At 41.8% G+C, this 24,526-nt stretch overlaps 2 protein-coding genes across 14 annotated transcripts in view; both read left to right on the top strand.

Moving 5' to 3' along the window:
* Positions 1-11,961, top strand: part of LOC101949370 (tRNA selenocysteine 1-associated protein 1) — a 14,825-nt gene extending 2,864 nt beyond the window's left edge. For 3 of the 9 annotated variants that reach the window (XM_042860524.2, XM_065585019.1, XM_065585017.1), the window contains exons 3-9: positions 1,893-1,962; positions 3,262-3,398; positions 4,093-4,224; positions 5,297-5,416; positions 8,303-8,495; positions 9,083-9,128; positions 10,261-11,961. In XM_042860524.2, coding sequence (XP_042716458.2) covers positions 3,268-3,398; positions 4,093-4,224; positions 5,297-5,416; positions 8,303-8,495; positions 9,083-9,128; positions 10,261-10,397 — 759 coding nt within the window. In that variant the 5' untranslated portion in view covers positions 1,893-1,962; positions 3,262-3,267 and the 3' untranslated portion in view covers positions 10,398-11,961. Of the gene's footprint in view, positions 1-1,892; positions 1,963-3,092; positions 3,170-3,258; positions 3,399-4,092; positions 4,225-5,296; positions 5,417-8,302; positions 8,496-9,082; positions 9,129-10,260 lie in introns of all 9 variants that reach the window. The other 6 variants (XM_005309971.5, XM_005309970.4, XM_042860523.2 and 3 more) reach the window with 3 other exon arrangements.
* A 6,501-nt stretch (positions 11,962-18,462) lies between these two features.
* LOC101947902 (nuclear pore complex protein Nup153) overlaps positions 18,463-24,526 on the top strand; it is a 63,347-nt gene continuing 57,283 nt past the window's right edge. For 4 of the 5 annotated variants that reach the window (XM_005309963.5, XM_042860517.2, XM_005309965.5 and 1 more), the window contains exon 1: positions 18,463-18,626. In XM_005309963.5, the coding sequence (XP_005310020.2) occupies positions 18,519-18,626 (108 nt within the window). In that variant the 5' untranslated portion in view covers positions 18,463-18,518. The remainder of the gene's footprint in view (positions 18,627-24,526) is intronic. The other variant, XM_005309964.5, reaches the window with a different exon arrangement.

The following is a 24,526-nucleotide window of genomic DNA, read 5'->3' on the forward strand; positions in this document are numbered from 1 at the left end:
TCCTGGTTCACCAATACGAGTGAGGCTAAGGCAGGCTTCCTGCCTGCCCCAGCCCCACACTGCTCCCAGAAGGAGCCAACATGCCCCTGTGACCCTGGAGGGGCACGTAGCTCCACGTGCTGCCCCTCTTTGCCAGCACCGACCCCTCAGCTCCCATTGGCCACAGTTCCCCATTCCCAGCCAATGGGAGCTGCAGTGGTGGTACTTGCAGGCAGGAGCATTGCGCCAAGACCCCTGCCCCCAACCCCAAAGGGGCCGTGGGGCTGTGCTAGCCACTTCCGGGAGCGGAGTGGGGCTGAGGCAGGCAGGGAGCAAGCCTAGCGACAGCCCCGCTGCACCACCGGAGATCGTGATCGACTGGGAGAGTCCCCAGGATTGACTAGTCGATTGCGATCAACTGGGTGGTGACTACTGGATTAAAGCATGTGAATGACTAGTCACATGAATAGTCCCACTGAAGTCAGTGGGGTTGCTCACCTGTTACAAAGTTATGTGCGTGTTTAAGGGCTTGTCTATACATGAAAATTAATTTACATTAAGGAAGGTTGTGAATCTAAAGCCCAGTTGCTGTTCCTGAATAACTCCATATGTAGACAAGCTCGAAGTCTTTGCGGTACTGGGGTTTTAAGTTTTCAAACTGTGTTACTATTGTGATTTACTAAATTTGCAATAGTTCCCATAGTCATTAGAATGAAAGATGTACTACGTATTTTGCTACATAGATCCCACTTTGGGGTAATATGTTACAGAAATCTGTTATGTGGAATAATAGGGGGTGGAATTTCATCAGGCAAGCATTTATTAATGTGTACAAAATACTCTATTGCAAATGATTTTTACATTCAGTAAGAGTTTTAAAAAAATTGTTGAGGGAAAGTGCTGTGTGCAATGACTTGCTTTAATCCCCAACATTGTTTGACTAGCAAGATGATTTAAAAGAAAATACATAGTGAATAGCTATTTCAGATTTTCCTTAAAAATTGTATAGAGCAAGTGAGTGAGCTAAGGGGAAAAGACATTGAAACTAATGAAATGACTGCACAAAGCTGTAGCCCTAGCACGGGCCTTTGGCCGCTATTGTAATACAAATAATAATGAGAGGCTAAATTCAGAGGTGCTAAATGGCTATGTAAATTACAAGTCAGTAAGAGGGTGAAATTTGCATACCAAGCTGGCAGAAGGGCGGTAGCTAGGAAAGATACAGGAGGGCAAAATTCTCCCTTTTCTCTACCTTATATCGTCTTGTTGCTTTTACCGCTACAGCTGCCTCTTCCATATGTACCACTCTGCACTCTTATTGATTTGTAACTTACACCAACAACCAAGGCATCTTTGAGTTTGGCCCAAAGAGAGGAGGAACCAAGGAAACCTCAAAGGCCCATAAAAATGAGCTAGCTATCTTTTTAATCTTTTGGATGATAGATATTTCTTCACTTCTAAGCTGACCTTATATCCCCCACCAACCAAGCACATATTTAAAATAATAGTATGGAAAACCTTGAGGCAGGGGTGGAATAAGAACAAAAACTCGCAACTGTCCTCTAGAATAGAGAAGTTGAAAGATAATTACTGGTCTTGGTGAATAGAAAGGATGTGTGTGCTCATTCCAGGTTATCCCCAAGTCAGGCTGTGTCTCGATATGATGCAATGATGATTTGATCCACAAGTGGTCAGTGGTTGCCAATAGCAGTAGTCTGCATAAGTGTATTATGGTTAGGCTTTTGCAATGCAAGTCTAAGCTCTGGAACCTTTCAAAATTCCCCAATTTAAATCTCTTAAATCAGATTTAAAAGAAAGTGAACAAGTTCTCAGCTGTGCAGCAACAAATGTTTTTAGTTTAAGTTTAATTACTTTTCATAAAAGCTTCTCTCCTCCCCTTTTTCTTTAAATAGAGGATCAGAATAAATTGTGAAACAGTGCAGCATTCCTTGTGAAGAAAACTTCTGAACAGTGGCAAACCAGGTAAGATCATCTGGTGAGAACAAGTCCAGGTCCACAGTGCTTAGGAGGGATTCTAAACCATATCCAGAATTCTGAGCAAATATAAAACTAAAATAGTTTCTCTGAGTAGGTGAATTCTAGCCCTGTGGTTCCTTCAGGTAATTTGCTAATTAATAACTCTCCCCTGCTCTGGAAACCTAATTATATCAACTGAAGCAGGTTGTGGGACCTGACATGAAGCATTGGACTTCCCATTATTTAAAAGTGAGTTCTCATGGAGGGGCTTGCCTGTAACACACTCTGAGCAGGATATATGCAAGCACTCACACAGACATTAATGTTCTACTTCTAGTAAGTAAAATGTATTGAGAAATACCAAATGTATTAACTCTTGGAGCCCTAAGGATGAGAATCCTCATTCTTAAGATTCTAAGATGAGGAACGTGACCTGCGTTAACTCTACAACCATCTCCCTTCTTCTCTTCTCTGTAGTTGTCCTACCTCCTTCCTCTTTTTTTGAGTGAGGCATGCTTTCTGCCTGTTTCTTCTTTGCCCTGCATCTGGGCATGAGTTCCCCTGGGCTCCAAACTAGAGTCTATCTGTGTCCCTCGTCTGCTTTCCCCTTGCATCCCATCTACCAACCTCCTCTTGGTTCTTGGCCTGAGCGAGTGACTGACAACTAGCTGTGAGGAGAGGTGTCTCACAGCAGCAGGAAGGGAAGATCTCCCAGCAAAAGGGAGGCAGGGCCAGTTGAGGCTCATTCTAGGCAAGAGTGATGACCTAGCTGTGCCTTTCAGTCACCCAAAAAAATGCTACTAGAGTGCTCTAGCACAGTGTTTCTCAACCTTTTTTGATGCCAGCGACCAGCGTGCTGCCTTCCTAAACTGTGTCAGGAAGATTTCAGGGACTAGCGCTGGTTCACAGACCGATCATTGAGAAACACTGCTCTAGCAAGTCCTACAGAACATTTAGGTGCAGTCCGGTCCTTAAAGTGATTAACATTTAGGATTGGCCAGCATCTAAGGGATAACTGCTTTATTTTATTTTACTTTTTTTAATTCCAAGAGGAAGCTTTCAATCCTTTAGCCAGATTGACAAGTCAGGGGAATATGGCTGTTCATACAATCCTTTGGCTCTGTTATTTTTGCCAGGCGTTTTCCCCAGAGGCTGCTTTCCCTCATGGGAGGCGGAGGGAGAGATGGGACCCCAGGCTTCTTTCAAGGGCAAGGTGAATATGGGGAAATCACCTGTGGTGATGGGGAGTGGGTGGGAGGAATTTAAATGAGACTAAGTACTATAAAGCTTTTTTCATCCCAGCAGGATACAATGGGAAAGAACAAAAGAGAGTCCCTACAAACCTATAGCTGGTGGAGAGGACCACAGAAAAAACGAAAGAAAAAGAACAAAATAAAAGCAGGAAGAACAGACTATGTTAGTGTTGTTAATCTTCCAATCAGGTAAAAAGCTCTTGAAACAGACCAGAAGAACTAGCCCCTGTCCATAACAATCCATCTAAATCAATAGTGAGCAGTGAATGAATACTTTGAGATTCTTAAATGGAGGTTCTTATGTAAGTGCCAGTATTGTTTATGCTAGTATATTTTGTAAAAGTAATAGTCTTTGTAATGAGATTTCATTACACCACTCTGCTGTCAAATCTTTGCTGAGACGTGAGTGACGCCAATAGTGTATATTTTTTTTTGGGTTACCATTTTACTTAGTACTTTGAGATCCATCAATATGCATTTATTCGTTTGTTGCTGGTATTTTTATTGCTCCTCTTCTTTCCTCTTACTAAGATAGTAAAATCCAGTCAGAGGTGTGGGTGTGTATGTTTTAAGGTGGATTGACTTGGACATCTGCTCTCTCTCAAAGCAGAAATAAAGCTTGTTTAGCTAGAGAAGTAGGCTGGACTCGTTATCTTCGAGAATATTGCGCCACAGTGGTTGTACTACAAGATTTGGACTGATCCTGCAAACATGTACACTGCCAAGTGCAACGATTACTACAGTGTGTAGTGCTATAGACCACAGTGTTTGCAGGATTAGTCCCATAGTTATTTGTTATATGCAATAACTAACAGCTTTCTGACCAGTCTCTTAAGATTTCAATATTCTTGCAATCTAATTACTTCTTTTCAATCCTTTTTAGACCAGATTTCTCAATAGTTGTAGGAGAGCTAACTCCTGAAGTGGATGATTTTCAGCTATATGACTATTTTGTGAAAAGGTACCCTACATGCATTGACTGCAAAATAGCCACAGATCTACTGGGATACTCCAGGTAATTTTTACACAATCAAAATGCTGCTTATAAAAGGACTGTAGACAGTTATTTGTAAACCACTTGGTCAGACTTAAATCTGTATCCTGTTTCTGTGGTGTCGTCGTCTCCCTCTTCTCCTCTCTCCCCTCCCCCCCCCTCCCCGGGGGGGGGGCAAAGAGAGGGTAGAACAGAGGTTAAAGTCTAAAAATAAAGCAGTATTTGAGGAAAATCCCTTGTGCTATTTCAAGTCTTTGTCTGGATTGCACACGTAATAGGCTAAATTGTGATTTCACTGTGCACATATTTGCATGCCAGAAAATTTACCTGGGGAGGCAAAGGAGATGTACATTGAATTAATGGGGCTCTGCTCATGCCCAGCAGTGCATCTAATGCATAATCAAGAGCTGTACTGAGGGCTAAGTATTATCCCCATTTGATGGATGGGGAAAATAGACAAGGGGCCACAAACTGAAGTCAGTGGAGTTGAACCTGCTTATACCAGCAGCAGAAAGGGCCCAGAGAGAGTTTGTGACTTGCCCAAGGCCACCCAATGAATCAGTGGCAGGGCTGGGACTATAACTCTTTGTTGCTAGTTCCCTATTAAGATCACAGTACACTTTGTGGGCAAGAAACACAAAGTACTGAGAAAGTGAACTTTTCTTCTTAAAATGCTAAGTACTTTAAATTGATAGTTCTTGGTTAACACGAATTGAGAATGTGGGTAAATCAGTTGCCATATACTCCATTAATATGAAGTCTGCCTAGATACACAGGTAACTTATTTTTATTTTATTTATTCTTTTGTTGAGAACCACCATTAAAAGAAGCTTGCTCTATTAATCTAACTGCAGTCAGCTGTCAGTATTTGCTTTTTGACACGACTTTGAGCTCTGAGAGAAAGCATTTAGCACAGGTGTTTAAAAACAAAAGAGAAAAGGTAGAAAGCAAATATGTACTGTAAGCCATAGTAGCTACAATGCTAAATAAGGGTTTTGTCTACCGAAGAAAACACTAAACTTATTAACTCTGTTATAATGTTATTGGTGTGTATACTGGGATTACTACAATATCTACATTTTGAAATTTGCAGGGGGTATGGCTTTGTCAGATTTGGTGAACAAGGTGATCAGATGAGAGCACTGCAAGACTGCCAAAATGCACCAGGTCTAGGTGGAAAAAGAATCCGACTGAGTATAGGAATTTCTAAAAGGTAATGAATCAGTCTTGTACTGATACAGGAATTAAAGGTAGTCATTAAACACTGGTAGCTTCACCTTGTCCAAGCATATCTCATCTACTGTAATGGTGGTGTCCTCCCATATTTCATGACATAAAGGATCTAGTTTTGCATTTCTTCTAGTTAGTGTTTCTCTATCTGCTTTTCCTTTCTGGTAACCATGAAGTACCTAGAGCCTGGCCAGAATCCTGGGGTAAATGTTTTTTCAAAAGCACCTAAGTGAGCATGTGCTTAACTTTACTACTGTGAATAGTCCCATTGAAATCAATGTGGCTATTCATAATAGCAAAGTTAAGCACATCATAAGTGATTTCAGGATCAGGGCCTTACAGAGTAAATAAAAAAAAAAGTTTCCCAATGAAAATAGCACAGGGTTTATTTTACAGTGATCTGGTGAAGTGAAGGAGCACTCTTAAGGAGGGAGAACAAAAAAGTCTATAGTACAAAAGCCAAAACCAGATCCCAAATGTGATATACAGAAAATACACCAACTTCCATCAATGTGGTCCAAGGATTCCTGACTTTGAAGTTATTAACATGCAAGTGAGGACTGTGAACCACTCTTAAAAGGTTCCTTGTTCTGCCTCCTAAACTCTTAATCGGTTAAAAAGTGTATATGAGGCAATCCCCGCTTTTTACCAGTTAGGTTTGGGTAGGTTGATATCAAATTGACATACGTTCTCTCATCCAGTACATGGGTGAAATGGCATGTAACAAAGAGGGTGAAACTTCCTAAACATACTTAAATTACCTTGCCTTGTATTCCTGTTAGTCAGTGGAAATATTCAAAAATGAAGCTCCCTTTTCTAGGTATACCCAGACCTTGTAAATATTACCTTTTTCCCCTTAAAGGAGGTAAATCTTCTAATTCAAGTTGGCACTACCCAAAGCTGGTCTGAGAGCTAGATACCATTGTCTTCAAACTGTCAGGTTATGAACAAAATGTCTGTTTCTCCTTTTTGGCGATCCTGTGATGTGGGGTATGTTTAAGTCTTTCACACTCCAAAACAAGATCAGTGTTGGATACTTATAAACAATAAAGAGTGTGGTTTTTTTCTTTTTTTTAAGGTCCTTTCAAAAACTTCAATGCCTTTCTTTGCTAATTTCGTCCTTTTCCATTTGGTAAAAATAACTTGATTGTTCCTCTGTGTAATAATTGAGAAAAGATAACTTGGTTCAGTTTGTTTAAGTATTATCCCATTCTCTTGTTATGCTAGTAACTGTCATTAAAGTGTGGGTGCAGCTTTCATGACAAAGGCACTTATGTGTAGGTCCTATAGTGATTTATATTTCTAATTTAGTGATGACAGACTGGTTGACTTCTGTGCCTTTTACCAAAAAAAAAAAGGAAGACATTACCCAGCTAACATTTAATCTGTTTCAAATTTAGGTTTAAACTAGAGGTTTTACTTTATTTTGGTTTATTTTAGTTTTGCTTTCTTGGTTAAGGGGCAGACCATACAAGTAGCTTTTCTGTGTAGAGAGCTATCAAAGTAAATGGGGGGGGCCCTACAAGTACAGGAGTCTGCCTGCACAGGGCCACATTTAGCATTGGGTATTAAATATTGAAAATCTGATATGTCTCTGGAATGTGCAATCAGTCCATCTGACTTCATTGTATATTGTATAATGATGAATGAGTATCAGATGAATCTAAATTAGGGAGTTTTCTAATTTTTTTGAAGAAAAAATTGTCAAACAACTATTTTACATTTCTTCCTTCACTCTCTATTAGTAAATGAATCCGGCTCCTTTTTAGAGTTTATGTGCTTTTGCTGCTTATTCCCCATTTCTGACTTCATAAATTGTTGTGGCAATGATTGTCATAAACAGGATTACAACTTCAGATGGGAAATAAACTCTGGCAGCTGTTGAATGCCAAACCAGTCTCTATGCAAAACAAGTTCAGGCGGAGTGTGTGTGGGGGAGGAGGGAAATGTGTGTGAGCGGTAGGTTGTGTGGTGGGTTTTTTTTTTTTTGGTTGGTTTGTTTTTCTTTTTTACAAAATAAAAACAAAAGTGTCAGATGCTCCTTAAAATATAATCTGGGATCTCTTTGGGATTTTTTTGTTTCGTCCATCCCCCACCCCGAACAAAGATTTAGTAATTAGCCACACACAACAAAGGGCTAAATAAAAAAGAATGGTTTCAGAGTTACTGCCGTGTTGGTCTGTATTCGCAAAAAGAACAGGAGTAGTTGTTGCACCTTAGAGACTAACAAATTTATTTGAGCATAAGCTTTTGTGGGCTACAGCCCACTTCATCGGATGCATGCAATGGAAAATACAGTAGGAACACACACACACACAACACATGAAACAATGTGATCAGTTAAGGTGAGCTATTATCAGCAGGAGAGCAAAATAACTGTTTGTAGTGGTAATGAAAATGGCCCATTTCCTGCAATTGACAAGAAGATGTGAGGAACTGTGTGTGGGGAGGGGATGAATGTAGCTCAGCTTTAAAGCAGATGTACTTGATAGCTGTCTGACAAGTACTACTTAACCAATCTATAGCAGAGCACGAGGCTTTAGCTGCAGAAACTGTGTTTATGCTGACACTGAAACTTACTTTAAAGTAAATGGATAGAAGTAGTAGTAGTTTCATGGATTTGGATTTTACCCAGGATAGTAATTACTATTGGTATTGGCAGAGGTGAGACCATTTACTTCTCTATAAACACAGATGAAAAGTACTGTGCAGTGATTTCCTCACCCTTTCATTTCTGGCAACTTTTTCAGAGAAATGTTCACCTTCATAATTTGATGTACAAAGACTTACTGAATTGTTTAATTTTAAACTAAAATCAGTCTTGCATCCTGTTCTTAAATTCTAATTATACACTTTTAAATGTTTTTAGAATGAAAGCAGAATTCCAGCGGTATCAGTCCTATAACTATAATGATTATTATCAAGATTATCAGAACTACTACTCACAGTGGGGTTATGATCCTTATGCTGATTACAACTATAGCTATCCTTCCTATGACAACATGCATGCTGTTGGAGATTCTGCTATAAGAGAGTCAATTGTGACTCCAGCTGTATTTGAGGTATTGATGTTACTGAATTTACATTGAAAATCAGTTCTTGCCAAAATCTTAAATCACATAATGAGTTTAATAATTGATAACAGAGCTGTATGTCATTTCCCCCCTTTAGTTTTAACATGGAAACCATGCTTAAAGCCTATGATAATGTATAAGATAAGGACTAAGTGGCAGATTGAAAATCCAAGCCTTTACATGATACACTTCTCTAGCATTAAACCTCTATAATCCTCTAAATGTGTACCATTTGTTCTTGCATTTTTTCCCAAATGTGACTAACATTATCTGTAAGTAACTTTTTATCCTAATAAGTCTGTCCATAATGCACATAATTTAATTCTCTAGTTGTTCTAAGCCATACTAAACTATAAAATTGCCTTTCTCCTGAATGTCTATTTTTTAGAAAGGGAATGGATTGAGGCTGGGGGGGGGGACATTTTTTTTACAGCTTTTAAGACTTTCCTTGAAGATGCATGAATACATTGAAAATCCTTTTTTTCGGATAATGGAATGTAAAAATTTTTGAAGAACCTGGAATTATTAATTCCACTTCTATAAAACTAACACAAACATATTCTTGTTTATTTCAGGAGACCCCAATTGTGGCTGAAAGCAATGATGAACTAATAACTGAAGGTAACGCTAATGCTATCATACTTCGATTGTTTGGTCCTAATAAGGTCTGGCTTTATAAAATTTCTATACAGAACTGCTGATAAAGTAGTGCTAGTTCATGGAAAAAATCTACAAATATTCCATTTTCATTTCCAAATGAACTATTCTAAATACTGGCACAGAGGTCAGCAAGTTGGGAATGTAACGTAACTTACGTTGTATGTAAAATTAGGAGTTTTCAGACTTGGCACTCTTTTTAAAACAAATGACTTTCTTCTAACTTGCTCTTACATGAAGATAAAATAGTCTTTTGTCCCACTCCGCTAATTTTCATCAATGTGCTAATTTCCATCTCATAATTTCTCCAGCTCTTTACAGCCTTGACTCTCTGTTTTAAAAATATCTCAGTAGAAAACAGGTTTCTTAAATGTTTTACAGCATGATTAATATCCATACTGCTTAACAGAATCATATGCTAAAAAGCAAAAGATCTGTTACATTTTGTACAGAACTCTTCTTCTCCCCCCCCCCCCCCCCCCTTGTCCCAAACAAAGTGGGATGCCCTTTCATTTATCTAACCATATTGGCAAGCTAGCTTATGCCAGAGGGCTCTTTCCCTGATTGAATTGCTATTTGTCATGATTGTCTGTCTGAACCTGACCAGATATCAAAGTAAGATTTTGAACCTAAGTCCTTCAGCAACTTTTCACCCTTGTGCCTGAGAAATAAGTGTGTGTTGGATACTGGGATATTAGGAAAGCATATCCTGGCATGCATTTTCTCTCCTTTTTAAATGTAGGGGTAATGATATTTCACAAATTTGTAGCAATGGATGTATAATTTAGGTTAATACCTTCAACAAATCTGTGTAAGTTTGTTTTAATAGAATTTAAATTTTCACAAAGTAGTAATGTAGTCTCTGTACTTTAAAATAAACCCCATACACAACATTCAATTACATTAATGCTTAACCTTAAAGTCCAGTTTGCAGAGGGTTTTTTGATGGTGGTTTTTTGGGGTGGAAAGATTGGTGCAATGAATAACAATAACCACATGTCACGTATGAAGCTCTTGCCATTGCTTTTTTGTGTGCCTGTGTAGGTCTTTTTGTGCTGGGCCAATTTATTTTTATTTACTGGGTTTATTTTTGTAGATCCACAGCTCCATCTGGATATTGATGAAATGAACAGAGAATTTATGGAGAGAAGTGAAGAACTCTATGACTCACTCATGAATTGTCATTGGCAGCCTCTGGATACGGTCACCTCTGAAATCCCTAATGCTTTCTAAAAGTGTCTTACATGAATATATAGCATGACCGTTATGACCAAGGTGCTAACATTACATTTCTTCTACATTACTCTAGACCATACGTTTTAAAGCACAAGGATGGGTGGTTGTTTTGCTAAGCTTTTGACAGCCTTTGTAATTTTTGTTCATCACTCTATTCATGAAGCATCTTGAAATCATGTAAATATTCTAGAAATGTAAAGAGTTGAATAGAATCTCAAGATAGACTTGCTTGTGTAAATAAAATCTCGTTTCTGCAAACCTGTCAGTGGGGAATTTCACTTCTTCACATGTAGTAGTTGGTACACATTCTCTTTTGGGCTTGCAAAATCCAAATGGTCTCCTTGTTTCCATAACTTTCTAACTTCTACTTTGGAACTGACACCATGCTATAGAATGGCTATAGCTAGAGTGAACACTAGATCTAGTATCAAAGAAATATCTGAAAAATAAATATAGATGTGAAGATATTCTGAAGATACTGTTGGTGGCTAACTAATTGAGCCATCAGCCTTAGGGACTCCTGTACGTGGGAATGGAGCATTCATTCCCATGGCTCTCCTGCAGCCTCCTGACACTGAAGAATTGCAGTTGGGCAGCCACTTGCTCCATTGTTTCAGTTTTTTAATAAACTGATTTAAACTAGTTAGAGGCATCCTTAACTTCTGCAGTGATGTGCAGATGGGGCAGTTGGCATCTGGCACGTCTGTCCTACTATTTAATATGTCTATCAGCAGTCCACTTCTATTTGCATAGTGTCCAAAGGTTCAAGGAAACCTTTGGAAAATATCCTTGTCATCTGACATTTACTTATGTACAGAGAGCCCAATATATACCATATTATGTATCCTTAATTCTCCTGTGAAAACTCCATTCTTTTGTACCTTGCTTTCCTCACTGCATTTCCCTTTTCTGGCCCTTTGGCATGCAAGTAAGTTGTACCAACTCAGATTTCTGTTAATTTTTGTTAGGGTTCCTTACATTCAAACTCTGTGCCAAGTTCAGTTGTAACGTGCAAAGGGAGGTGTGTATACAGAGACTCCATTGGGACTTAACTGTTCTCATATTCACACCCTGTGTGTTGGGGGAGCTGGAAGAAGGTGTATGTTCCTCCATTTCTTTCAGTTGGACTCTGAATCGGAGGAGTCCAATTGAAAGACTTCACTACCTATATATAGGACTTTAATCCTTAAGGACAATAAAGTATGTTGCAGGTACAGGGATCCCTTCACTGTGTGTGTAGTTTGAGCCTGAAACTGAAGAATAAAGTTCTTAAGGAGCCACGTAAAAAGAAACTACTGTCATTACTGATTTTTTGCCAGTATTAAGGCTATGGAAGATGCCATACAGTCTTTTAACTGTCACAAGTAATCAGGACCTCACTTTCACATCTGATCCTGGCACCAGCAATATGACATGCTTGTTTTGTTAGGTTGGTGGGAAGGTCATCATTCTAGCTTGTTTAGTCTCTAGTATGATTCATAACGTAAGTGAGGTTTGTAAACCATGTACTGTATCATTACACATTTTTAATAACTGATAAATACAATGGTGGTTGAATCAATGCTCTTTTTTTTTTTTTTTTTTTTTTTTTTTTTTTTAAATAATGCAAATACCTAATCATTGATAGTTAATCCCTTGTACTATAGCTAATGGTGAATTTGGTTCTGAAGTGCAGTGGGCTTAAATTTAGTGTTATGACTTGATTTCAGAGCTTCAGTTTGATACAGTTGTTAGTTTTCTGATAATTTGTTAAAAATAAAGTGGCCAAAACAAAATCTGGGAGGGCTGCCTAAATGGCAAGCAATGGGCCAATTGTGTAACCAGAAGGGGTTCAAATAGCTTTCCCTCCTTTAAGGGGCTGACTGGTGGGAGTTTGCAGACTTCACTTATTGTGCTGTTTCTGTACAGACCAATAGTAGCAGATGAGGAAAAACAGGCTGCTAAAGAATGCAACAGTAACACAATGAGTGCAGTTCACCCACAGTGCGGTGTCTCCATCTTTCCACTCAACTACTCCCCGTGCCCTATGCCACTATTGGCTTTTCTGACTGCTGACCAGAAATTTCTGTTGCTGCTGCTGCTTTCTCTTACCTGCTGTTGGATGCTCTCCCAGCCCTGCCTCTGCTAGGCAGATAGAATTTATACTGGAAGATGCCTCTCATAGACCTGTTAAGCTGTGAGAGTGGAACAGGACCCATAACACAAAGAGCCTCCTGTATGGCAGGGGGCGCAGCAACATAGAGTGCCATCACCAGTACCTTCCTCCCTGCTATTAAGAGCTCCCATGAAGAGCTTGCCCAGTCAGTTCATAGTGTGAAGTGACCAGCTTTGCATCCAGACCTACAGTTTGGGAACCCCTTGAAGAGGGGACTGAAAGAGGAACTGGTGGTCTGGAGGGAGAGTGGATGAGGGTGGGAGGGAGAGTTGATGGATGTGTGTGGGGAGGAGAAGGGAGAGTAATTGATAGACTCAAGGGGAACTGAGGGGGGGGAAGGGGACAGTGATGTATGTGTAGGCCCCTCGAACCTTGATGGAGAAGGTTTGGTAAGGACTTCAAGACCTTTGCAGCTCTGGAAACTGAACTCACTTTGATATAATTTGCCTGTGGTGTTGAGCTCTAGAGTGTGTGGCTTGAATTTTGTACATTGGTAGCAGTGACCCCTACACCTCTGACATGTAAGCTACCTAATTTGGGGTCCAACCTCTATGAAGTTTGTAAGCCCAGATACAGTAGCTGCATGTCATTGCTAAACCCTGGTACAATTGTGCCCTGTAGTCCCCCTGCCCATGCATGATTCTCACTTGGGGCCAATGCCCCCAATGTGAGTCACGTAGTCCAGGGCTTCCCAAATTGTGGGCTGTGGCCCAAATGTGGGCTACAACCCAATCCTGGGTGGTCCACTAGCAAAACTGCATTCTCCAATCAAGTTAAGGGCAGAGACTGGGGCGGGGGGGCTTGTAGGGGCATTGCCCCTTCTCCCCCCCCCCCCCCCCCAAAACTGCATCTTTCCATTCCCTTCCCAACCCTGGCCCCTCAGCACAGCTCCAGAACACAGCCCTATCCACTTGCCCTGCCTGACAGAGCCTGTGCAGGGAAAGCATGTGGGGCTGCACTCAAGGGTTGGAGTCAGCAAGGGGCTGAAAACTGAAGATGAGATCTGGTTGAGCCTCAATAACGTGTCCCCAGCTGGAAAAACTGTACAAGGAGAAGCAGGTACTTCCATCCCATTAAGAAGACGCCTGGCCCGTAAGTTATTTTATATATTTATTTACAATACTTGATTATTTTTTAATTAGCAGAGAGTAGGGTTAGGTCTTTACTTATAAAGCACAGAAATTCAGATTTTACACTTAAAAAAATTGAAAATGTAATATAGTGTTCAAAGTTGGACAACACAATGTGGTGGTTTTTTTTTTTTTAAACAATTTTGTTAAAACCGTTGTTTTGCTTATTTCCAGTTTTATACCAAATTGAGTTTTCCCTGTTTGAACACCACACTTTGGTCTCAACATTTTTTTTTAACATGTAGTTTTACTATAATGGGGTTTCAAAGATTTTTAAGCATTTCTTTGAGTGCATAGTGCTAGGGCATACAATCATTTACGTTAAAATGAAAAAGGAAACGTACATTGTTTATTTCCTGTGAAATTTATATGTAAGTAATCATTAAAATTAATAATTTTCCTCAAGAAGTGTTAATAGTGGGCCACAATGCCTATTGCAGTTGTACAGGTGGGCATCAGGGAAAAAAGTTTGGGAACCCCTGACATAGTCAACCTGGTCTAAGGTCTGAAGAATATTTTGCCCCTCTCAGGCTCGGCCCTACTAAAATGCTCCAGCCTTTGATACCTCACAAGACTCTGCATTCCATCCACTGCCAGAGAAGGGAGCATCTCAGCCCCACAGGGACCAATGGTTCTGTGGTTCCCTCTCCCCCATTCCAGCCCTGCCAGAGGCTGGGGGACAGTGGGAGGGGTGTCCTTTTCCTGTTATCCAGTCAGCCCTGCTCGTTCCCTGAGCCAGGAGGCCATGGCTCTGGGGGTCTGAGCTGATTAGCTGTTTACTCAGGCTCTCCAGACCTTGAGTGCTGCTGCTCCTCCTTTTCCATTCCCTGAGTTACAAACTGGCTGTAAAACTGTCCTGTGCCTCTTGGGTTGGAGAGAGGGGCTGGGGGTGTTCCCAGGTGGCATGAGGATGAGGCTAGGGCTGTTTTGGGTTGGGGCTTCTGTAGAATGTACCTTTCCCCTGTCTTGCCCCCCATGTTCAGCACTTGGCTCCAGGACAGGGAAGTGCCACTTCAAGAGCCCGTGAAGCCATTGCCCCAGAGCCCCTAAAAAACTACATAGGGTCCCCTGCCCTGGAACTGAGAACATGGTGGGAAGAGGGAGCTTTGGGACTGGGTAGTGGGCAGAGCCAGGTGGAGGAGGAAGGAAGCGAGCAGTTCCTTCATAAAGGGTGTAGCTTCCGCAGATGCACATAGTTAATATCAAAGCACCTACACCACGAGCTTCTAGAGGGTGGCGCCCATTGGGCCATTTGCCCCTCTCTCCCATTCTCTTGCAGAGGGTTCCATGATATAAAGGGGGAGTGGCCCCAACCACCCTTCCTTTCCTTCTCATCCTTCCCAAGAGCAGTGCTAGGCACGCTAGGCACTGTATAAACACATTGTCAGAGACAATCCTTGGCCCCAAAATTATTTCATGTTGTTATTATTATTTATTAACTTATACTAGCACCCACTAAGGGCTTGATTCAGGAGAAGTGCTATAACATAACTTTGTAGTTTCTCCAACCATCTATGCAGCTGTCCCTCAAGAATCCTGAATCTAAGTAGTGGATGTAAGATTTTATCTCCTGCAGATTGCTGATCCCTGCTGTTGAGTGTCCATCCTGGGGCTGAAACAGTCCCAGTTCTCATTTAGGTTTATAAAGCAACTATGCAAAGTACTTAACTAGTAGCTTCTGTCACTTCCCCCTTGGTATCTTGGATTTGGCCTTACCATCCAATCTGCAAGCTGAGACCAAGGACTGGCCTGATCATGCTCCAACTGGGATTTACTGGTGCAAAAGAGTTACAGGCTTCTGCACCCCAAGCTGGAGGAAGAAAAAACAGGATCTCTGGATCTAGAAGTGGAGCACAGACACGTGTGGCTCACCATCCTGGCTGAGGAAGGAACAGATGGTCAGTTTCTCCATGGAGGCTAGTGGAAAAAGTCTCACCAAAATTTCTACTCCTTGTTCAGAAGTCTATTGGTGTCCTGCAAATAGTGAATGAGACCCCATAAGTGGTTGGGGGTGAGTGGATTTTGGAAGGTTAAAGACTTTGGGGTACGTTGTAGTCAGATGGATGGGGGCGGACAATATAGACTGTGAATAATTTAGGAAGGAGAAGGGCAATTGGGAAGAAGGAATTGATGCAGGGAAGGAGATGATGAGATATGTAGTGGGAGAAGGGAGAGATCACTGCTCTACAAAAGGGATGGGGAGGTGCATAAGTCCCTAAATGTTGGTGTCCAAGTTAGAAAATGTTGATGTAACACAGTTTTTATGTCAACTTGATTTTATACTTGTGCACAACAGTCTGGGGCTGTGATGGGAACTCATAATGGGCATGCTTGGTGCATGCCACAGGCAAACTCCTGTAGTATTTCCACTGTTGCTGTGGAGTCTGCTAACAGACCATGAACAACTCTTCCCACTGTCCCAAGCAACCCTGCCTTAGTCTCCCTCACTTGGCTTCTTGTCACATTCTCTTCAGCTCGTTCTAGTCTACCAGCACCACTTCTAATAAGAGTTAAATGATTTACATAGAATTCTTCCTGTCAAGACTTTCCATGCCATTCCTCCTGACTTAATTTTATTCCCATCCAAATTTATTTAAAGCCTGTCGCTCCCTGATTGATTTTCTTTCAGCAGTTTGGAAGGGCTGCTTTTCATTGACTCCTGTGGTGTGTCCATTATTTCTGTGAAGTCTGCGGGCTGGAACAACAATGAAGGACTTTGCCCATTCTGTTTTAACAGGGCATCCATTGGTCTTTCAGCCTCAACTAAACAGTGTTCTCATTTTTCTGGGGTTGCCAAGTTGGAATTCTGACTCTCTGGTATCTCCTCAGGTGAACCTTCTGCGTAATTTTGGGCTTAGTCCTGGATCCACCTGTTTTGCTATTCACCACTTCATTTATTCTTGTCAATACTGTACAGAATCCCTCCCAAGGTTAATCAGTTTTAGGGCTCCTACCTTTCCTTCCACTAAGAATGTGGAATCAGATTGTCTCTCTTCCCACCCCCCAAAAAAGTTTCCCCCTATGAACTTTATGGTTGAAGTCTTTTTTTCATTTTCAAATGGTTTCAGATTTTCCCAAGGAAATGTGTGCTTTTTCAGTTTGGGGCTGTGGAATATCTATATCGTTCAAATGATCCAAATTCCTTTGCTCCTTCCCAGAAACTCTATAGGAGATTTCCTGGGTCCCTTGTTTGTCCAAACATGAGGTGAACTGGGGTTCTTTTTGTACTTTAAATGATTGGTATCTTATAGACCATCAAAAATAATGAGAGATGCTGGTTACAGTCTGTTTGATGCTGTTCTGAAAAGGTAGCCTGCTTAACCTTTTTTTGACCCATTCCACCTTCCCACACAATTGTGGTGTGAGTCTTATGGATTTCTAGAATCTTATAAGCCTGTTGAAATACTTTTGATTCATATTTTTTCCCTTGATCTGTGTGCCAATCATCTAGAACCCCAAATCTGGTGAAGAATAAGTTCAGTAAAACTTCAGTGACTGGCGCAGCCTTTTTGTTCCTTATTGATTAAGATTCAGGCCATTTTGTAAAGAAGTCCATCCTATATTTGTGAACTGCTCTCCATAATGAGAAAGAGAACCAGACAGAAATAATAAATAGGCATGTCATGAATGATTGACTGTTTCTTCTCCAGCGATCAGTGAAGGCAATTTGTGGGGCAACATCTTCTCTATTAAATCTATCTGGAAGGGCATTTTTATATTTTACTGCATAGTTGACATAGATTTATAAATATAATGGGCCAGATCATCATCTGGTATAAATCAGCATCACTTCATTGACTTGTTTTAAGCAGCTAAGGTTTGGCCCTTTGTGTGTGTTTGTTTGTATTAATACTTATTTAACTGTAGTGGCTACATTTTTGCTAGACATGTTGGTCTGACTTCACCTAGAAATAGTTCTGACTCTTATGTGTCACTTACAAATCATCTATAAAGGACTTATCTCCGTTGGCCCAGCATGTGCTTCTCCATGCTCACTGCTCTTCCCTGCACCACAACAAAACAACTCTGTCCCTCCACTTGCACGGTGGGCTTTTATAACAGCCAACCAGAATCTGGCCCCCAGAAATTGGTTTATGGACCAAAGCAGTTATGGATCCAGTGGCAGGTGTTACTTTTCTTTACCACATTTTCTGATTATATTGTTTCAAATCTTTTTGATCGCTGCAGAGATTATCCACCAGAGTATGTGCTTGCGTAACCTGAATTTACACAGCACCATTGCCAACCTAAGCCTCTAAAAACGCTAAATAAACCATGCGATAGCCTTAAAAAAATCACACGATGGTGGGGTTCGGCGTATTTGCCTGTGAGGAGTTTTTGCTCAATGCAAGCTGCGATTGGAGCTGGGAAAAAAACACCCCTGGCCAGAACCTGGCTCGGTCTCTACCTGCCCTTCCCCTATCGCCAGCGCCTACAGCCCCTGCCACTTCCCGAAACTACACTTCCCATGAGCGTTTGAGGTGGGGAGCGCTCGCTGCTGGGTAAGACGCAGCAGGATGACGCATCCCGTTGTGCGCGAGTTAGTGACGCAACCTGCCCGGGCGGGCGCTGTGTGGTTGGTCGGACGGGGGGGAGGGGTGCACGGAGTCGGCCGCGGCGCGGGCGGGACGGAGCCGGCAGCCAGCAGCAAGCGCGTGAGGCCCCGGAGTCCGCGAGACAGGCCTTGATGCGCGTGGCGGGGGCATCTCCATAGTGACAGTGACAGCGACAGCACAGAGGGGAGGAGGGAGCGCGCGGCGCGGCCAGGCCGCGGGGGGAAGGGGGAGCGAGCGGGGGCCGGGCCCGCTCTGCGCCGGGGGGCCGGATCCCAGCATGGCCTCGGGCGGGGGAGGCGGCGGCGGCAGCGGCAGCGGAGGGGGGAAGATCCGGACCCGGCGGTACCACCTGGGCGCCTCGAAGCCCTACCCGAGAAACAAGCAGGTGAGAGGCCGGGGATGGGCCGGGCCGCGCCGCTCTGCCAGGCCGGGGGCTCTGACTCACGGGGGCCCGCGGGGTCTGGGAGCCGCCGGGCTGGGCGGAGGATCCCCGGCCTATCCAGGCCCCGCGGGCTGGGGACCCACGTGGAGCCCGGGGGCGGCGGGGCCGCGTGGGGGATCGGGCTGCCGGAGCTGCGGGAGGGCGCTGGGGGCGTGTGAGGAGCCACGGCCCGGGGTTGGGGGACAAGGGACTGGGGGCCTGTGGGGGAGGCTTTCCCATGCGCTGGGGCCGGTATGCATGTGTGGGGGTTTCCTCTCGGGCAGCGGGGAGGGGTTTGGGATTTCCCTCTGGGAGCGCGCGGGGGGCGGGAGTTAGGGATTTCCTGCCTTTTTTTCGGTGAAGCTGGGAGGGGTCACTGGAGGGAAGAGGAAACGTGTTTAGCAGTTGGTGCCATGTGTGAATTAACCCCGTCTCAGTTTGCTTCAAACAGCTTTGACGGGGCGGGAACGGGGGAAAGAAAAGCGTTGGAAGGAAAAATCTGGAGAGCGTTTCCTGTCACAGAGACGAGCTGGTGTAGGGTGCAGATTTTCCCAGGATGTAAACTTTGACTCTGCCCATCGTGTAATATCTCTGGGCCTTTGGGATGGTGTAGCTCCACTCTTGATACAATCTTCTTTTTCTATACTGCTCAACTTACTGGTTGCTTTCCAACTCAGATTGCCAAAAGATATTTATATATTAGCAGGAATGTTTTGGGTTCACTTTTGGGCAAACATTATACACAATCAGGATAAACTTCTAGAATGACATTATCTTAAATAGGTGTTTAGTTAGCATACAGTGAATTTTGAGATTTGAATGTCTTTAAGATCAAACCAACCAAATTTTTAATTCTTATGTACAAGTTTCAAAACATCACACAAACCACTTTGTAAGGGCAGTGTGCAGTTAGTTGTCCTTGTGATAATTTCAGTAGGCGAATAGTTCATAATCTTCAACCGCTCATATAAATTGTTCTGGTACTTCATTCTTATATATCTGTTGCTAGCATATTTTGGGTGCTAATACAGTATAAGTAATAACAGTATTTAAAAAAACTTTTAATTGTTTTTTTAATCTTGCTGAAGTGGTGGATAAATAACAAAATAACTTGTTTATATATTATAGCGCTTGACATTGCAGGGCATTTATAGATAAAAATCCAGAAACTAGATGGGATGGCTGGTGAACAGGCAAATAGATCCTTCATTATTAGTGTGTGTGTTTCTAGGAGTTTTAGGGTGCTCAGATACCTATGTACTGTACAAATCTCATCTGTGTGGGTATATATGTATGCATTTGGGAATGTCTTTATGTAAATTGTTGAACTAGGTTAATACAAATTCAGTTATGTTCTGTTTGTATATAAAGTGAAGGACTATCCAACATAAATCTCATAACATACTGCTTCTCAGAATAATAGAAAGGAATTGTAATTTTTCTACAGCCTTAAGTATACGTATACAATTGTGTAACACTGTTCTGCATCTGTCCCTGAAGCTCTAGGACAGGGGTTCTCAAACTGGGGGTCGAGACCCCTGAAGGGGTCATGAGGTTATTACAGGGAGGCTGACAGCTCGTGACCCCTCACCCCAAACCCCGCTTCACTTCCAGCATTTATAATAGCATTAATTAAAAACACTTTTTTGTATATTTTATATGGGGGGTTGCACTCAGTGGCTTGCTATGTGAAAGGGGTCACCAGTACAAAAGTTTGAGAACCACTGCTCTAGGAGATAGTAGTTTAATGACATTTAAACAGTAAAAATGAGTTTCTTCATCTCGAAGTGTAGTATTGAAACATTTGTGTAAAAGCTAAAGAAGTATTGAAATAGCAAGTAATGAATGTGTTGATCACTGCTAGTTGAGGAGTGACTTTGAAGGAGATGTATGGAAACGTTTAAATAGGGGGTAATTATGGACCTAATCCTCTAGTCTGAATGCACCAGTTGTGTTGTCTTTGTATATTCCCAATGGGTTCATTTGGATAAGTGCTGAAGTAAGGAATATTGGGAATATTTGGAGGATCAGGCCCCAAGAATAGATACTTGAATGTACTGGTCAAATTTACAGATGTAACGTGGTGTAATAAGAAGAAAATTGTTTTCTTTATTGTAATACTTTAAAACTCAGTTTTTCAGGCAAAAATTATAAAGCCTGAAAGCACAATTCTTTGTTTTTCCCCCTGGGGTAAATCAATTTTTACTGGCCAGGCTTTTTAAAGCCTGCCACCAACCTGTATGTTCACTTTAAGGTTCAGACTAGTGGTTTTAATCTTGGGGATATGTCATCTGTAGTTTTAAGGATTTGACTACCTTTTTGTGCAATGGTGTAAAAAGTGACTTGCACTGGCTTATCTGTGTTTGAAACCTGGGTAAGCTGCACCAGTGTAGTATGTCTTCACAAGGGGTTTGCAGTAGTGCAACTACATTGATGTAGTTTTAGCAGGGGTGGGCAAACTTTTTGGCCTGAGGGCCACATCTGGGTATGGAAATTGTATGAATGCTCATGAAATTGGGGGTTGGGGTGTGGGAGGGGGTGAGGGCTCTGGCTGGGGGGGCAGGCTTTGGGGTGGGGCTGGGGATGAGGGCTTGGGGTGCAGGAGGGTGCTCCGGGCTGGGACCGAGGGGTTTGGAGGGCGGGAAGGGGATCAGGGCTGGGGCAGTGGGTTGGGGCACGGGAGGGGGCCCGGGGCATAGGTTCCAGGCGTTTTACCTCAAGCAGCTCTCAGAGGCAGCGACATGTCCCCCCTCTGGCCCCATTCGCAGGCACCGCCCCTGTAGCGCCCATTGGCCGCAGTTCCTGGCCAATGGCAGCTGCAGGGGCAGCGCTTGGGGCGGGGGCAGCGTGTGGAGCCCCCTGCCTGACCCTACGCGTAGGAGCCAGAGGGGGGACATACTGCTGCTTCCAGGAGCCGTGCACAGCAGGGCAAGTTCTGGACCCTGCTCCCCAGTTGGAGCACCAGAGCAGAGCAAGCCCTGGACCCCGCTCCCGAGCAGGAGCTCGAGGGCCAGATTAAAACATCTGGAGGGCTGGATAGTTTGCCCACCTCTGAGCTATAGTATTGCAGCCTCCTCCCAAGTCCTGGTCATGCAAGTTGCTTTGAGCATGTGGAACCCTACTGAAGTCAGTGAGGCTTGATGCCTGGGTCTGCGTGTGCAGAGCAGTTTCAGACCTAATCCTGCATCTACCAGTGCTTTAAATCATTATTTTTTCACGTGCACACGAACAATCCCTGATTCTAAACTGTTGGTTGTTTTGCTTCTGAGTGACATGAAATACAAGAGCCAAAAGAAATAAAAAAATTGTCATATATCTGAACTACCTGCCCTGTTCTGTGAGGAACATCTGATTGCTGCTGAATCATCCTAGGAAGAAAAATGTTTCATGATTAGGCATAACTTTTAGAATTTTGCAATCAACTGTATAATTTGGTGATGTTCTGCAAATGAGACAGATATTTTTTAGTTTAAGAATAATAATGTTCATTTGACTATTTTGTGTGTCTGTCTCTACATGCTTTAGTTCAGTAGTAGGCTGGTGTAAGAAACTGAACACTAACAGGTTTTTAAAGTTTGTCTTTTCTTTCAAGAATTGGGCTATAGTTCATTTCAGCACATATTTTATCTCTGGTACCTTCTATTCGTAAGTGGCAACCATGTTATCAAGAACAGTGTTTAACTATGATTCTTGTTAGCAGGTATTAACACAGTTTCTGCCATCAGCATAAAAAATGACTCCTACTCTACTGGGGCCTATCTACACTGAGAATTTTTAGCAGTTGTCTCGCATTTAGTCTAGCAGTTGTGTCAGTAAAACTGGAAATGCCAATGTAGAGTGGGTGCAGGCATTTTTACCAATTTTCATCTATCTCAACTCACTTTCAATGCAGCTTAGCATAGTTTTGTGAAACAGTTTATAGCACTGTTCATTAGTGTATATTGCCCAGGGACCTCATATTAGCATGCAGTTCCAGCACAAATGTAGACAAGACTGTCGGTTCATAACAGTCCTTATTGGTATATACTTCAGTTCTGTCTCAAGGATTAGGTTCTTTCATTCCCAATGGAAGAATAAAGTTTGTAATGCAGAAAAGTCCTTTCTGAAGGAGAGAAATAATGTTTACATCCGCTTTTGTATATTACCCTAGGTAGTTTATCCATCAATTTAGAACATGAGATTCTCTCTGAGCAAGAACATGCCTAAATTATTTTGTTTAAATTACTGTTTCTAAAAGTGGTCCGTGGACCATGGCTGACTTACGGAAAACTGACAGATCATGTGGTGCAGGCTCTTCTATTTTTCCAGCTGCTGTGTCACATGAAAGACAGCTAAAAATGATTGAATTGTTCATAATATTTTTCTGATATTGTATTAATGCATAAACATCATGCAACTGCAAATTGTGAAAGGGAGGTATTCTGCACAGTCCTGACACAGGAGAAAAAGTGGTCCCCAGTATAATCTTTCTGTTAATACATGATCTGCTATGAAATGTTGAGAATCCCTGGTCTCTACTACATTTTGTATAATACACCCCTGTGGTCACTGGTGCTATAGAAGTAATAATTATGCTGGGTATTCCAAAATGCCACTTTGCAGAAACCCTTTCTTGTAGTCAGTGTTTTTAATTTTGACTCATTAAAACAGAACTTTAGGATTATTCCTCAGTTTGTCCACTCTTTCTGTATTTAGTCTCAAATCTGATTCTTTCCAAGAATAGCCGTGAAAAATTTGGACAACTTTCATGCGTTGCCATCAGATATATCTCAGTCTGTCCCATTGTCTGGGCATTCACCAGATTGAGTGGTTTATTTCTTTATGACACTTCAAATATCTGCCATTTCTTCTTTATCCCATTGTCAAAACGCTTATTGAAGGCTTGTGCACACAAAGTTGCACTGATTTAATTAAAAATGGGAATTTAAATCAATATTTTTAAACAGATAGAAACCCCTGTGTGGATGCTCTTATTTTGGTTTTAGAGCTGTCCTTTCTGGTTCAGTTTAAGACTGCTGGGAACAGGTTTAAGATAAACTGAAATAAGCGACTCTTAGTCCTGGTCTACACGGGGGGGGGGGGAGATCGATCTAAGATATGCAACTTCAGCTACAAGAATAGCGTAGCTGAAGTCGAGAAGTCGACGTGACTTAGATTGAATTCTGGTGTGTGTGTGTGTGTGTGTGTGTGTGTGAAAGATGTTAGCTTCTCCTTCCACCCTTAAATAAAAAGGTTAATATTTTTACATGCAGTTTGAAAAGGAGCTAACAAAACAGCCTATCTTAATTCTCTAACTTTAAAATAACAAATTGCTCTAGTAGTGTTCAGAAGCACAGAAAGATATTTTTCATATTTTTAAAAAGATATTGGTTGGCTCACCTCAGTTCTCCAAGTGTACTGATGGGTTGGTAGCAGTAAGAATTATAGAATACTGTAGGCTATTTTTTATAGATACACACTCCAAAATATTTGGATAAAGCACAATTTGAACTTTTTTCCCACATAAAATGTGGGGTTCCTTTGAGACAGATATTAGCTCCATGTTCTTTACAAATTATTTGCAGGCTTTTGGTTTCTTTAGTGTGAATCTCTTCAGTTTGGCTTATGCAAATTATTTAGTGGAGGCTGTCATGTTAACATTTAGATTCTTTATACAAAGTGTAGAAATATATATAAATTAACATATTCCATTCATGTTTTTTTTTTACTGCAGCTATTACTATGCAGTTGGAGGCTGGTCTACATTGTCTTAAAAAAATTGAAATCAAGTGAATTAAATTAGTGCAGATCTCTAATATAGCTGTACTTAAACTGATTTAACCCTCACTTTAAATTATTTTAACTTAATTTGCTTAGTAAGGGTC

Source organism: Chrysemys picta, chromosome 2, assembly GCF_011386835.1.
Source record: "Chrysemys picta bellii isolate R12L10 chromosome 2, ASM1138683v2, whole genome shotgun sequence".
Lineage (NCBI taxonomy): Eukaryota > Metazoa > Chordata > Testudines > Emydidae > Chrysemys > Chrysemys picta.